The 12,772-nt window shown below is 57.7% G+C and overlaps 1 protein-coding gene and 1 long non-coding RNA gene across 2 annotated transcripts; both read right to left on the bottom strand.

Annotated features, from left to right (window-relative positions):
* Positions 1–235: 235 nt before the first annotated feature.
* LOC132244181 (uncharacterized) lies at positions 236–4,405 on the bottom strand. Its single transcript, XM_059715225.1, has 3 exons — positions 4,150–4,405; positions 3,697–3,791; positions 236–3,481 (listed from the first exon to the last, which is right to left on the bottom strand). Exon 3 carries the CDS (start codon positions 2,386–2,388, stop codon positions 1,426–1,428), a length of 963 nt encoding a protein of 320 aa, XP_059571208.1. The 5' UTR covers positions 2,389–3,481; positions 3,697–3,791; positions 4,150–4,405; the 3' UTR covers positions 236–1,425.
* Positions 4,406–10,541: 6,136 nt separating this feature from the next.
* Positions 10,542–12,772, bottom strand: LOC132244182 (uncharacterized). Its single transcript, XR_009455759.1, has 3 exons — positions 12,073–12,772; positions 11,730–11,991; positions 10,542–10,793 (listed from the first exon to the last, which is right to left on the bottom strand). It is a non-coding gene; the product is annotated as an uncharacterized LOC132244182 (long non-coding RNA).

Here is a 12,772-nt window from a genome sequence, read left to right on the forward strand (position 1 = left end):
ACTTGGTGCATAATCAACTCCTGATACAGCCTTCTTGAATCGTGTGGCTCAAACCAGGACACAGGACCCCAGGGGAGGCCTCAGCAATGCTGAACAGAGCAGGAGATTCATTGCATCTGTTGCTAACTGGCAATACCTCTGAGATTTCAGTTGACTGAAGGTCATTGAGTGGCCTGTATTTACCCGGGTCCTCCCTCCTGCCCTTCGTGTGGATGGGCACAGCATTGGCCCTCTTCCAGTCCTCAGGGACTTCTCCAGAGCGTCACGAGTTGTGGAAGAGTTTCACCAAGGGTTCCTCAATGACTTCGGCCAGCTCCTTCAGCACTCTTGGATGAAGATCACCTGGTCCCACTGACCTGTCCATGTCTAATATTTTTAGTTGATCACACGCCAATTCTACGGCAATAGTAGGAAGGCAGTTATTCCTGCCGTGCTCATCCTGTACTCCACCTGGCGCTGTTTTCCCCTTGGTCCAGTGAAAGACCGAGGCGAAGTAGTCATTCAGGAGTTCAGCTTGTTCCTGGGTGCTGGTAACCAGCTCTCCTGTGTTGTTGAGCAATGGCCCCACACTCCCATTTATTTTCCTCCTGTTCCCCACGTACCTAAAGAAGGACTTCTGGTTGTCCTTGATTTCTGTTGCTAATCTAAGTTTGGTCGCCACTTTAGCCTTTCCTGTCTGTTCCCTGCAAATGCGGCCATCCTTGTATAGTCCTCCTTGGGGCCTGCCCGAGCTTCCCTTGTTTGTACGCCTCTTCCTGTGTTGGTTCAGCGAGAGGCTAGGCCCATTTGGGATGACACGAAGACAGAAATCCGCAATTACCGGTGGGGGCACATTTCTCACAGGAGAGCGACTCTCTCTCCAATCTCGCAGTCCTGATCCTCAAAGGAAACGTACACACCACTTCCCAGAGACGAGCCTATGAGCTCCATTTCACCAACCTCCTGGATACTAGAGATCATGGACTAAACATAGACATTGGATTTTTGATGCATTATAATCTGGGATTTCTGTCTTTGATAGATGTCCGGTGTGCGTTCGTTCTGGTGCGCAGTTGTTGTTTGGTCTCCCCACGTATTTTCCATCAGGGCATTTGGTGCATTGGATGAGATATATCACATTTCTGGAGGTGCAGCTGTAAGATCCTGGGGTGCTGATGGCTCTGTTGTGGGGTGTAGTAATAGTGGGGGTGGTGGAGATGTGTTGGCAGGTTTTGCATTTCTTGTCCTGGCACGGTCTGGATCCTTTTGGTGTGGTCTGGGCTTGAGGAAGTTTGCTTCTGGTGATGAGGTTGGCGAGGTTCGGTGCTTGTTTAAAGGCTAGGATGGGTGGCTCTGGGAAGAGCTCTTTAAGAATTGGGTCTCTTTCTAGTACGGGTTGCAATTTTTTGAGGATTTTCCGTACGGGTTCGAGGGAGGGGTGATATGTCATAACCAGCGGTGTGCGATTTGTGGGGGTTTTCTTCTGTACTGCAGCAGTTCTTCACGTGGTATCCGGGTGGCTCTTTCAAATGTGCGATCTCTCTCTCTGGAGGAGTGTCCTTGCTGGGTGAAAGCCATTTTAAGATTGGTGAGGTGGCGATCCCGGGTGTGCTCTTCAGTACAGATGCGGTGGGATCTGAGGGCCTGGCTGTATATCACAGATTTTTTGGTGTGTTTCGGGTGATTGCTGGTTCTGTGCAGATATGTATGTTGGTCTGTGGGTTTCTTGTATACTGTGGTCTGTATTTTACCCTTCTGGATACTGATCATCGTGTCTAAAAAGGAGATGCTGGTGCTGGAGTATTCTAGGGAAAGTCGGATGGAGAGATGGGGATTGCTGAATTTCTGGTGGAACTCAATCAGAGATTGCAGGTTTTCAGTCCAAATGATGAAGATGTCATTGATGTATCTTAAGTATAGCAAGGGTTTGATGGTGCAGTTCTTGAGGAAGTCTTCTTCCAGGTGGCTCATAAAAAGGTTGGCATACTGTGGGGCCATTTTAGTGCCCATAGCTGTTCCCATCCTCTGGAGGAAGTGTTGATTATCAGAAGTGAAATTGTTGTGTGTGAGGATGAAGTGTATAAGCTCAGTGATATCTTTGGGTCTGTATTCTGAGCTGTAATCTTGTTCCTGTAGATATGTACGGCAGGTTTGGATGCCATCCTGGTGTGGGATGTTGGTGTATAGGCTGGTAACATCCATGGTGGCTAGGAGGGTGTTGCTGGGAAGGTGGTCTATGTTTTTAAGTTTCCGTAGAAAGTCTATAGCGTCTTGGACAAAACTTGCTCTGTGGGTGACAAGCGGTTTTAGGATTGATTCAACGAAACCTGATATTTCCTCAGTTGGGGTCCCATGGTTGGATATGATAGGTCTGCCAGGGTTCCCTTGTTTGTGGATTTTAGGGAGCATGTAAAAAGTCCCCGGGTTAGGTAGCGGGGGGATCAAGGTCTGTAGTTTTTCTTGTAGTCTTGATGGAAATGATTTGATGGTATTGTTGAGTTTTTTGGTGAAAAGGGGAGTAGGAACTTGTTGTAGTTCTTTGTAGTAGGTGGTGTCTCTTGGCTTCCTTTATGTAATCCTCACGGTTTAGGATGACTATGGCTCCTCCTTTATCTGCTGGTTTTATTACTGTTTGGTGGTCGGATCTTAGAGATTCTGTGGCCTTTTTCTCTGGTGGAAAGAGGCTGTTGTGGTGGCGCGTTGCTGATTATTTCATTGTTCATTCTTTCCCTGAAGCAGTCAATGTAGCGGTCAAGGTTAGGGTTTCGTCCACTGCGAGGTGTCCAATCTGATGTTTTTTGGGGCTTTTTGGCATTGATCCTTTCCTGAATGTTGTCAGAGGATGAGTTGCTGTAGGGAGTGGGTTCAGTTCGGTTGTGGAAATATTCTTTGAGGCGCAGGCGTCGGAAGAATTCTTCTAGCTCTCCACATTGAAGTATTTTATTAGGGTATTTTTCTGGACAAAAATTTAGGCCTTAAGAAAGGACAGATTTTTCAGTTTTGGTAAGCGTGTGTGTGGAGAGATTGTGTGTGGAGGCACTTGGCACGCTTCCCGTTAGCCTGGGGGCCAGTGTCCTCACAAGTCAGGGGAGAGCTGCAACTTATAGACAGGTGCAGGCTTCAGCCTCTGCTGACGTGACCTGCGGGTCACTGTTATCTTGGGCTTTATATACATATCTCACAGATTCAGTTCATCTATATGGTGCAAATCAACCTTGGCTTGTGCTAAAGCTCACACTGCCATGGCTAATGACCTCTCTCTGCTCCTTGCAATGCGGGAGAGAGACAAGCCGTGGCACAGAGGCGAGGGGCCCTTTCTCAGTCCCCTGTATCCAAGGTGGCTGCCGACCTTGTCCCCGATCAGGAGGCTGGTTTCCCCCAGGATGGCGTAGAGGAAAACCAGCGCAGCTCTCTTGATGTGCATCCGCCCATGCTGAATTGCCAGAATGGTCCGCTGCAGGAACGATCTCTTTTGTTCCTCGGACAAGATCTTTCCCAGCACCTGAAAGCAAGAGGACGCAAGTCTTGGCGCATCTCGGAGCCAGGCTCCATCTCGGGCCTGGGACCACGTCGCTTTGCACACCTGCAAGGCTCTAACCCACTGCAGGAAGATCCCTGCGAGCTGGAGAGAAGCAGCAGGCATTTCTCCAGAGCCCAGCACGCAGCCAGCCCAAGGAGACACAGCCCCAGCCCTGCAGCTCGGGGCAGCATCCTCACCTCTCCAACTCTCGCCAGGTCCCTGTAGCACTGGACCAGGCTCGGCTCCAGTTGGCACTCGCCCAACATCTCGACTGCCCCTCGCATGTCTCGGCCTGCAAGGAGTGGAGACACGAGGCTCTGAGCTGCCATCCTAGCTTTGGACCAGGGTTTTGGGATGCACCGTCTGCATTGTGGTCCTGTGCTTGGGATGGGTCTCTGCACCCCTCTGGTGCAGGAGGATTCGAGTGAGCCAATACAAGCTTTGGGCTCCCTGCCCACTCTGGCTGGGCAGCACTGGCTGAGCTGGGAGGGCTGGGAGCTCCTGTACCTGGGGATGTTTCCAACCCCGTGCAGCGGGTGTGAGAGCATCAGGGCCGCGGTCACCACCTTGGAGCGGGGCGGACTTTCCTCCCCTTTCTGCAGTCCCCTGCACAGACATGGGGTGCCCCCGCAGCACTGCTGGCCCCTCACCTGCCCGGGGGATGGAGTGCTGCTGGGCGGGCGCTCAAAGGCCCTCGGGATGCTGCGGACTCCTCCTTTGGCTTCGGTACTGAGGCCGCCTGCCTCGCCTCTGGGGAAGGTCCCTCGCCGCCGGGATCCGCAGTTGCTGCCTTCGCCAGGCGATGACGCCTGTCCCTGCAAGGGACTAGAGCATCCTCTTTGAAGCTATCTCTTCGTATACGCTCTTCCCCTGTAACAACTCTGCACCTCTCCTCCCTCCCACCCCTTTCCCCCTCTTTTTGTCCACTCCAGGAGTCCTGTCCCCCCACACCTTCCCTTCAGGCCCCTTTCTGCCATTAAAGGAGACTCTGACCGCCCTCTGGCACGTTTTTTCCACCTCAGGACTGCTCTTGCCTTCTCCGTGGACCTTGTCTCCATGCCTTTCGTGACCCAGCCGACTGCCCTGCTCTGCACCAGCAAAAACCGTGCCGCTAGATCTAATGTAAGAGGAACCCGTGTTTTAATCCACACTGGCTGTGCACCGCACTCCAGCCATCCTGGCAGGGACGGCAACCCGGGCCCAGGCCTGGTTTTGAAGCCCTGCGACACCCGTGCAGGAAAAGCTGGCCTGAAGAGGCGATAAAAGACACAAGGTTAGAGCGCAAACATTTCTTATCACGGCCTGGGCAGGGGGTGGCCCCAGAGCCCGCCCGGCTCCTGCCTCCTACACACAGCGCTGGCAGGGAGCATTACGCAGCCCCTCGCTCCCAAGGCAGGTCTTGTCGGCTCCGTCTCCGTTCTGCACTTCTCTCCGAACGCAGCCACAAGCCTGGAGGCAGAAGAGCCCCTCGCTCCCCTCCCAGATCTCCCGCTGCCGCAGCCTCCGGCGGCACTGCCGAAGGACCTCATCCCTACCTGCTCCCTGCTGGGTGAGAGAGCAAAGAGCGAAGTCCTCCGCGACCCCGGGTCTCCCGTCGCTCTCCACACGGTGTGTGTCGATCACTAAAAGAAAAAAGATGGCAATTTGAAATTGGACAAAATACTTGTGTCCCTGGACTGTGATTTCAACAACAGAACGAATCCTCAGGTGTTGGGAGCGATCCGGATTTGTGCTTCAATCCTGTGCTGCTTGAAAAGAGGTGAAACCCCACGTCCAGGTGCCTTTGGTGCCGCCGCTCGGCCGGGCTCGGCTCCGTTTCCTCGCTCCAGGCTTTACACAGGAACAAACCACCCCCGAGAGAAAGGCACTGGCCAGGTGCCCACTCCTGGTTCGTCACAACCTGCAGGATCAGGCACCACTGCCCTTCCTGGTCCCATTGCCGGGGGGGCTGGGGCAAATCCCACCCCGTTGGGCCGCATCCCCCGGGGACACTTCATCCTGGGGCAGGAGGGCGCCGGCCCGGTGGCTCTTTCACGTCTGGTTCTGACAGCCCCTGGGGCAAGGGGCCTCGTCTCGACACCCGCGTTGCCCTCGGGCAGGGGTATCCGGGGGACAGCTCTCTCCTCAGCCGACTCACCCATCTCTGCAGCTCGCGGGCGCCCGGCGGCACCCCTCCAGCCTCCGCCGCGACTGCCTGGATCCCGCGGCGCTGCGATGATACGAACGCTGCCTCGGCAATGCCCGGGGACCAGCTCCATCACCCCCGCACCCAGCGCTGCAGCCCCACAAACGTCACCCTGAGTCCTTCCACCCCGCAGCGTCCAACCCCAAGTGTTACCACTGTGTAGACATCAAAACTGTTGGAGAAGCAGGGCCTGTCAGCTACCCTCTAAGTGACACGCTGGGGTCACAGAGAAAGACTAACGAAGCAAGTCTCTTGGTATCTGAGAGCCTGATCTCTTGCTTTGGTGAGTCTTGTTCCAGACCCTCAAGTGCTCACCTTGCACCCTCAGACCCGTCCCAGCCCCTGTGTCCGCAGAGGAGCCGAGGCGTGAGCGAGCCGCGCAGGCTGAAGCACAAGGCACCTGCCACGAAATGCCAACCCTACTGCCGGCAGCTCTCCTAGCTCAAGGGCAGCTGAGGCCTGGGGTCCAGGTTGCTTCCTGTGCGCGTGGACTGCCCTCCCGTGCCAGACCCGAAATACATCTCTGAGAGTCCAACCAACTTGACCCAGGAAGACACCTCCAGCCCTGTCCTGTTCCCTAACGCTAACCCTGACCCTAAGCACAGCTCAGCCTGCTCCAGCACAAGACCCCGCGCAGCCTGGCTACTGGCTTGGAGGGCCCCAAACCCCATGGCCAGGCCCAGCTCCAAGTTCCCTTGCTGGCAAAACACCTCCTGGATCCAGCTCTCAGCGGGGTCCCCAGGGTCCCTCCAGCTTCGTAGTAGCATGGAGAAGGTGACCCATTTCTCTCTGACGTACAAAGCTAATGGGGCGTGCTACTCCTCCCAAGCACACACACAGCTCCACACTTGCCTGCTCTCAGTTACTAACCAAAAGCCCAGCCCCAGCCCCCGGTCAGGCGGCTGCAGCAGCTTCAGGCACGACCCCCTGAGCGAGCTGATCTCCACCGTGCTTGCAGGAGTGCCTGCACGTCAGGGTGGTTCCTTCCTGCCCCCTCAGTCGGATATCTTTAAGATACAGCCATCTCTCCTGGACTCCTCTGCCCCTGCACGTGATCCCAGGGGATCCTGCCCATCGGTTCCCTTGGCCAGTTCAAGTCCGCTTGTCTCAAGCCCAGGTCCGTGCTCTGCTGCTCTCCTCCCTTCCTGTCCTCAGGATCCTCAACTCCGTCATCTCGTGCTCAGTGCTGCCCAACTTGCTCCATCCCCTCCTGCCTTCACCACCCTGTTTGTGAGCAGCAGGTCAGAGCAGCGCGTCCCTGAGTTGGCTGCTCCAGCGCGTGCACCACGAAGTTGTCCCCAGCACTCTCCAAAACCTTTCTGGATCGCCAGCACGTCAGGGTGGTTGAGGTCCCCATGACAGCCAGGCCCTGTGATCAGGAAACTTGCACTACCTGTTTGAAGAAAGCCTCATCCATGCCAACCTCCTGGTCTGGTGGCCTATAGCACACCCAGCACGACATCTCCCCTGGTTAGCCAGCTTGTCTGCCAGCATGCTCTTCCCTCTATGCATCAGGTGGATCCCGTCTCTTCCGACCAATCCTTCTTCTTTCAACAACATCCCGTGGCTGAAGAAGCCAAAGCATCTGTGCATCCACCCAGGGATCTGCAGCGTGCATCCGCTCCTGCCCAGGCCCTTCCCCTTGAGTGCAAGGATCGAAGGCAACAGCACCTGAGGCCCTGTCCCCTTCAGCCTTGCACCCAGTGCCCACAAGGCACTTTTGATCCTCTCAGGCAGTATCACTGGTGCCCGCAGGGATGAGCAGCGCGAGGGGCAGTAGGGGCAGCGTGGAGTCGTGGATGAGCACCGTGGAGTCAGAGCCCAGAGGCAAAAGCAGAGCAGCAAGGAAGCGAACGGGCAATAAGGAGCGATCACTCTCACCTTTGCCAGAAGGAGGCTGAGGCCTGGCTCTTGCTCTGCCTCATACGGGCTGCAGGGGCTGGGGCAGGGGACCCGAACCACCGCTCAGGCTACTCTTGCAGAAGACCCCGTGCAGCCTGGACACAGCAACTGGCTTGGAAGGCCCCAAACCCCACCGCGAGGCCCAGCTGCCCGAGCCCTTGGTGCCAAAACACCTCCCACATCAACTCTATGATGGGACCCCACACATTGCCCGATGGTGCAGCCCCTGTGGCAGCAGCAGCAGGCGGGGGCTCAGGGCTCAGCAGAAGTGAAAAACCAGAGGCGAAGGGCAAACGAGAATCACGAGCAGGGATCGCCACGCGCTAGCTGGAATCAGCGCGAGGAGGCAAAACCAGAGCAGCAGGGACGCGAATGGGCAGGAAGGAGCAATAACTGTCACCTTTGCCCTGACAGGAGACTGAGGCCTGGGTCTGGCTTTTAATGGCTGCAGAGGGTGGGCTGGTGCCTGTGGCTCCAGGGGAACGGCTGGCCTGATTGCCTGCCTTAGCCCAGCTGGCACCGGGGCCCTGCTCTGGGTTTGCTGGAGGTGGCTCTTGTGCTGGGGATGCCTTGCCCACCTCTCGACGGCGACCGCCTGGGTCCAGGGCTCTGGCCTGGCGTCATCGCAGGAAGTGACTTAGCCACCAAAACAATATCATGAAGCTCGGCTCGTATGGTGCCGTGGAGGTGTAGCCCAGTGGTCAGCTCCCTGAACTAAAAACTAGAGATCGAGCCAAATAGATATCGAGCTACTACTTCCTACCCTCCGATCACGACTCTGCAGCTGGCTGGCACCAGCCAGACATGTGCCGGCTGTCTCTGCCATACCGCCGGTGAGCTTTCCCGGACAGGTGCTGTCATGAGGCTTCTCCAGCTCTGTGTCCTCAGCGCCATGGAGCAACCGCTCAGTGGCCGCCGCCGAGGAGTGCGCGGGTGCCCTGGCCCCACCACGGGTGCCCCCCCACCCCCTTTCTGCCCACCGCAGCCCCGCGTCCCGCCTTGGGCGGAGGGAGAGACAAGATGCCCTCCAGGTAAGAAACAAACCATTGGTTAAAAACGTGCCAGCCTCCGGGCACCAGTGCGGACAAAGGATGGGCACCGCGTGGCAGGGAGTGTGCGGCTGTCACCAAGTCAGGCCTGAGGTCCCAGAGCCAGAGCAGGGCACCGGCAAGGCAAAGGACGCCCGACAAAGATAGGCAAGGGGACGGAGACCCTCGGCTTTGAGAAGAGAAGGCCCCTGGCCTGACTGAGGGAAAAAGCAGCATCGGAGAAGCGGGGACTTGGCCGTGTTGCCCAGCATGGACACTGGAGTAAGGCACAGGTGCGCAGGGAGAAGAGCAGGAAGACCAAGGCACAGATGAAGAGCCAGCTAGCAAAGGGCATACAAGGAAACAAAACGGCATCCTACAGGGATGCTACAGAGAAAACCGAAGGTGCAGCTCCCTCTTCTCTTGGGAAGTGGGCTCTAGTCACGGAGAAGGAGGACAAGGCGTCTGTACCTCGGCTGTCAGAATAAAGGGCTGTTCTCAGCTGAAGACAGCAGCTGGCGCAGGGCCTGGGGGGAAGTAAGCAGCCCAGAGTACAGGAGTATGGTTTTAGAGATGGCTTACTTGGAGATCATGGCGGCATGGACCGCATCTACAGCATCACTCCAGCGTGACCATAAGCTATGTAAAGAAATGTAGCACCTCGAGTCAGATCACTTCTCTTTATTTGAAGGAATCCCAGGGGAACTCAGACTGAATCCGATTCTCTGTCCCTGCTGCACCGCCTTCCCTTCAGCGTGGCCGGAGAGTGGGGACCAGGTATCCGACCAAAGCGTCTCACCAGGGAAGGTGGGCCCAGACTTAAGGGTGGCGAAAACTATTATTTGGGGAGGCCGAGCCCCACTTGCCCACCCTCGCTCCCTCCAGTAGTGCCATTGCACGGCCAGTGTGCACTGTTGCTACACGTGGCGGCAGAGGAGCGGCACCAGGTGCTGCGGGCGGCCGGCGCTGTGGCGCTGCTGTCGCTGGCCGCTGCCAAACGCTTGCGGGGGCTAAGCCCCCTTAGTCCTGGCCCTCCGCCGCCCGTGGGTGCAGCACACAGAGCTGGCAGACGCTCCCCTGCTCCGGTGACAGGTGTTGACACCAGGGAAGCGCAGGCTCCCAAGGGACCTCCAGGGTCGTCCAGTCTGCCCCCTGCGCAGATGCAAGATTTGCTCTTCCTCAGCTGTCCCAGCGAGATCCCGCTCCAGACTCTTCCTTGACAACCTGCAGCGAAGGTGCCACGACTTCCCTAGGCAGCGTGTTGCACTGCTGCTCTAGCACTCGGGAAGGGTTTCTTCGGAGAATGACTTGAGATCTCCTTGGCTGCAGCATGAAGCCGCTGCCGCGTGTCCTGCCTTGTGTGGGGAAGGGCAGCGGTTTTTTCTCCACTTTCTTCACGGCAGCTTTACTTATACTCAAAAAATGCTCGTGTCATCCCGTCATCTGCTTGTCCCTAGACCAGCGATTCTCAGGGTTTCCCAGCACCCCGGGGTGCCTTGCGCTCCTTTCAGGGTCCAGGGGTCCCACACGTTAGCACTGCTGGCTTTACAACCCTGAGTCCGAGACGGGCCCAGAGATTTCAGGTAGAAATCCAGAGTTGTGGTTTTTCTTCTTTTCATTATTTTTCTGCAAGCAAAAAAGATAAAAAGAATGAAAACTAAGAGCTGGGATTTCCTAAGTGAAGCTGACTGGAAACGTTGATTTGAAAAGACCAAAACCCTTTGCAGGAATGTGGTGTTTTTCGTTGTGTTTTAGTTTTGTTTTTTAAGAAAGAAAGTGACTGTAAAAAGCTGAAACGTCCCTTTTCAGCAGCACGAGGATGAAATGTTTCTAACTGGTTTTGGTGGCGGTTGTTCAGACTAGCTGTTCATGTAGAAATGCGGTGCCTTATCATCTAAAAACAAACTGAAAATGGCCAAAATCAAAATGAATTGTTGCAAATATTCATTATTTCCTCTTTGCCAACTGATGTTTGCCTTCACAAAAGTGTTTAAAATTTTAAACCGTCACCCTGAGCGCGGAGCAAGAAATCATGGCGGTTTTGTGCTGTAGGAAACCCATTTCTTCACGAGCTCTGCCGTGCAGACCCGGGTGAGGGCAGACACGTCCTGCAGGTGCTGGGTCGGTGTGGACGGACGTATCAGGCAGGCGGGGCAGCATGTCTCTACTCCATTGTTAGCTGCGGAGACAGCCGTGTTTAGTGGGCAGGCACAGGCCAGGGTGCCCAATGGCTCAGATGGTTTTGGTGCAACAAGCTCTGCTTACCTACTGCTCACAACCATTTCTGGGTAGGTCAAACAAATGCTTTTTTTAGCTGGAAAGGAGATTTTAAGGAAATGGCAATGGCAGAGGAGGGCCACCGCAGGGGGAGCAGGGGCTCTCCCTCCCCCCGCCAATTCAACTAGCACTGCCTGAAGGTAGAGCAAGCCTCCTGTCACTACAGCGTGGTATCAGAGCAAGGTAAGGTTGGAAGGGGCCGCAGGAGGTGGTGCAGTTTAGCCAAGGGCAGATTGGGGTGGGGGTGGTAGCAGGGGCAGCCGTGCGGTCGCACCCCATGGATCTGAGCTCCCCACCTCGTCCGTGCCGGCTCCTGCCCGAGCTGTGCGTGTGCAGGGACCCTCTGCACTCCCAGCTGATGGCTGCAGCTCTGGCAGGAGCCGCCGCTGTCACAGCGCTCCGGCGCTCGGGGTATGGGCACTGCTGCTGTTCACCCTCGCCCTCCACCCCCTCCCCGCCAGCCCCTGGATTCAGCACCAGAGGAGGCAACAGGGCGAGCAGCAGCATGAAAGCAGCTGCTCTGGCTGGGAGTTGCACTGATCAACTGGGGAGCTCAAGCTGGTCGGTGGGCACAGGTGGCAGAGCCAGGCAGGGCTGTGGCTGCGTCCCTCATCGCCCTCCTGCTGGATCCACCGCTGAGTCCAACCCTGCTCAGAGCCGGATCCAAGCACGCTACACAAGTGCTACTTCAGTCTATGCGTAAGCCACACAACAACCCTGTCACACCACTGCAAGGCATATTGCCCCTAAACATGAAAAATGCCCTCACCTGCCACAGGTAGAACAGGGGGGCGAGGGTGCTGCCAATGCCTGGCTGGTGCAAGGGTTGCTCACGTACCCTCAAGAGATCCAAGGAAGAGAGCTCTGCCCTTCCCTCGAGACGGCAGCAAAATGCCCTCAGTCCATCCCCGTCTGGCCACGTTGTAAAAGCTCTTCTGAGCCCAAATGCAGGATGAGTCTGACCCTGAATGGAGGGCAGACCTCTCCCCAGGAAGGCCGAGGCTTTAGCCCTCGCTGCAGCACTGGCACCCCCGGCACCAACCTCGCCTTGGGGGCAGCCCCACCCAGTGCTCGCGGGGAAGGTGAGGAAACCCGGACACCTGTAGCAACAGGAGGGGAAAACATCTCTTCCTGGCGCCGCGGGGCACCGGCAAAGCCCAGGAGCAGGGGCACACACGAACCTGCTCAGTGTGCACCGCAGCCTGGGCACAGCAAACACAACCGCGCTTCACACCGGCCGCAGAGCCAGGGCTGCCCCGGCCCCTTCCCTCGTCCTGCCCCACGGAGCTGGGTGCGGGGCTCCGCTTCCTCCTCTGCCCCAGCGCGGCCGAGCACTGGGCTGGCACGGCTGCGCCCGCCGCGGCCTCAGCGCCATGGCAGGCTTTCTGTCTTGAAGCTGCCCTTCGCCATGCAGGTGCCGCTTGGCACGGGCGGCTCCGCGCGGGGAGTGCCAGGAACCGAGAGGAAGCGCGAAGAGCCCCAGGCCGTGGCGGAGCCCCAGTGCTGTCGGCTCCGGCCGTGTGCCCAGAGCGGGGCGGAGGGGACAAAGCCCCGAGACGTCGCCCCGCGCACAGCCCGGCCCGAGCCCCCAGGAGGGCCCGCCTGCCCGCGCCGGGCACCTCGCCCCCGCTCCGCCCCGCCCCGAGCCGGGACCCTGCTCCGCTCCGCTCCCCGCCCGGCCCAGCCGCTCCCCCTGCTGCTGCTGCTGCTGCGGCGGGGCCGGGGCCGGGGCCGGGGCCGGGCGGGGTGCAGGCGCCGCAGCCCGCGCTGGAGGAGGGGAAGGCGGGGAGCGGGAGCGGGAGCGGGAGGCCGGGCAGGCTGTGGCTGCGCCGGGCGCCCCGCGCTGCCGGGCTCGGAGCGGGCCGTGCGCAGACGCGAGCA

Source organism: Alligator mississippiensis, chromosome 11 (assembly GCF_030867095.1).
Source record: "Alligator mississippiensis isolate rAllMis1 chromosome 11, rAllMis1, whole genome shotgun sequence".
In the NCBI taxonomy this organism is placed as follows: domain Eukaryota; kingdom Metazoa; phylum Chordata; order Crocodylia; family Alligatoridae; genus Alligator; species Alligator mississippiensis.

Bases quoted from the DNA above. Each gene is read 5' to 3' on its own strand.
- LOC132244181 (XM_059715225.1), bottom strand. From the start codon at position 2,388: ATGCTCCCTAAAATCCACAAACAAGGGAACCCTGGCAGACCTATCATA.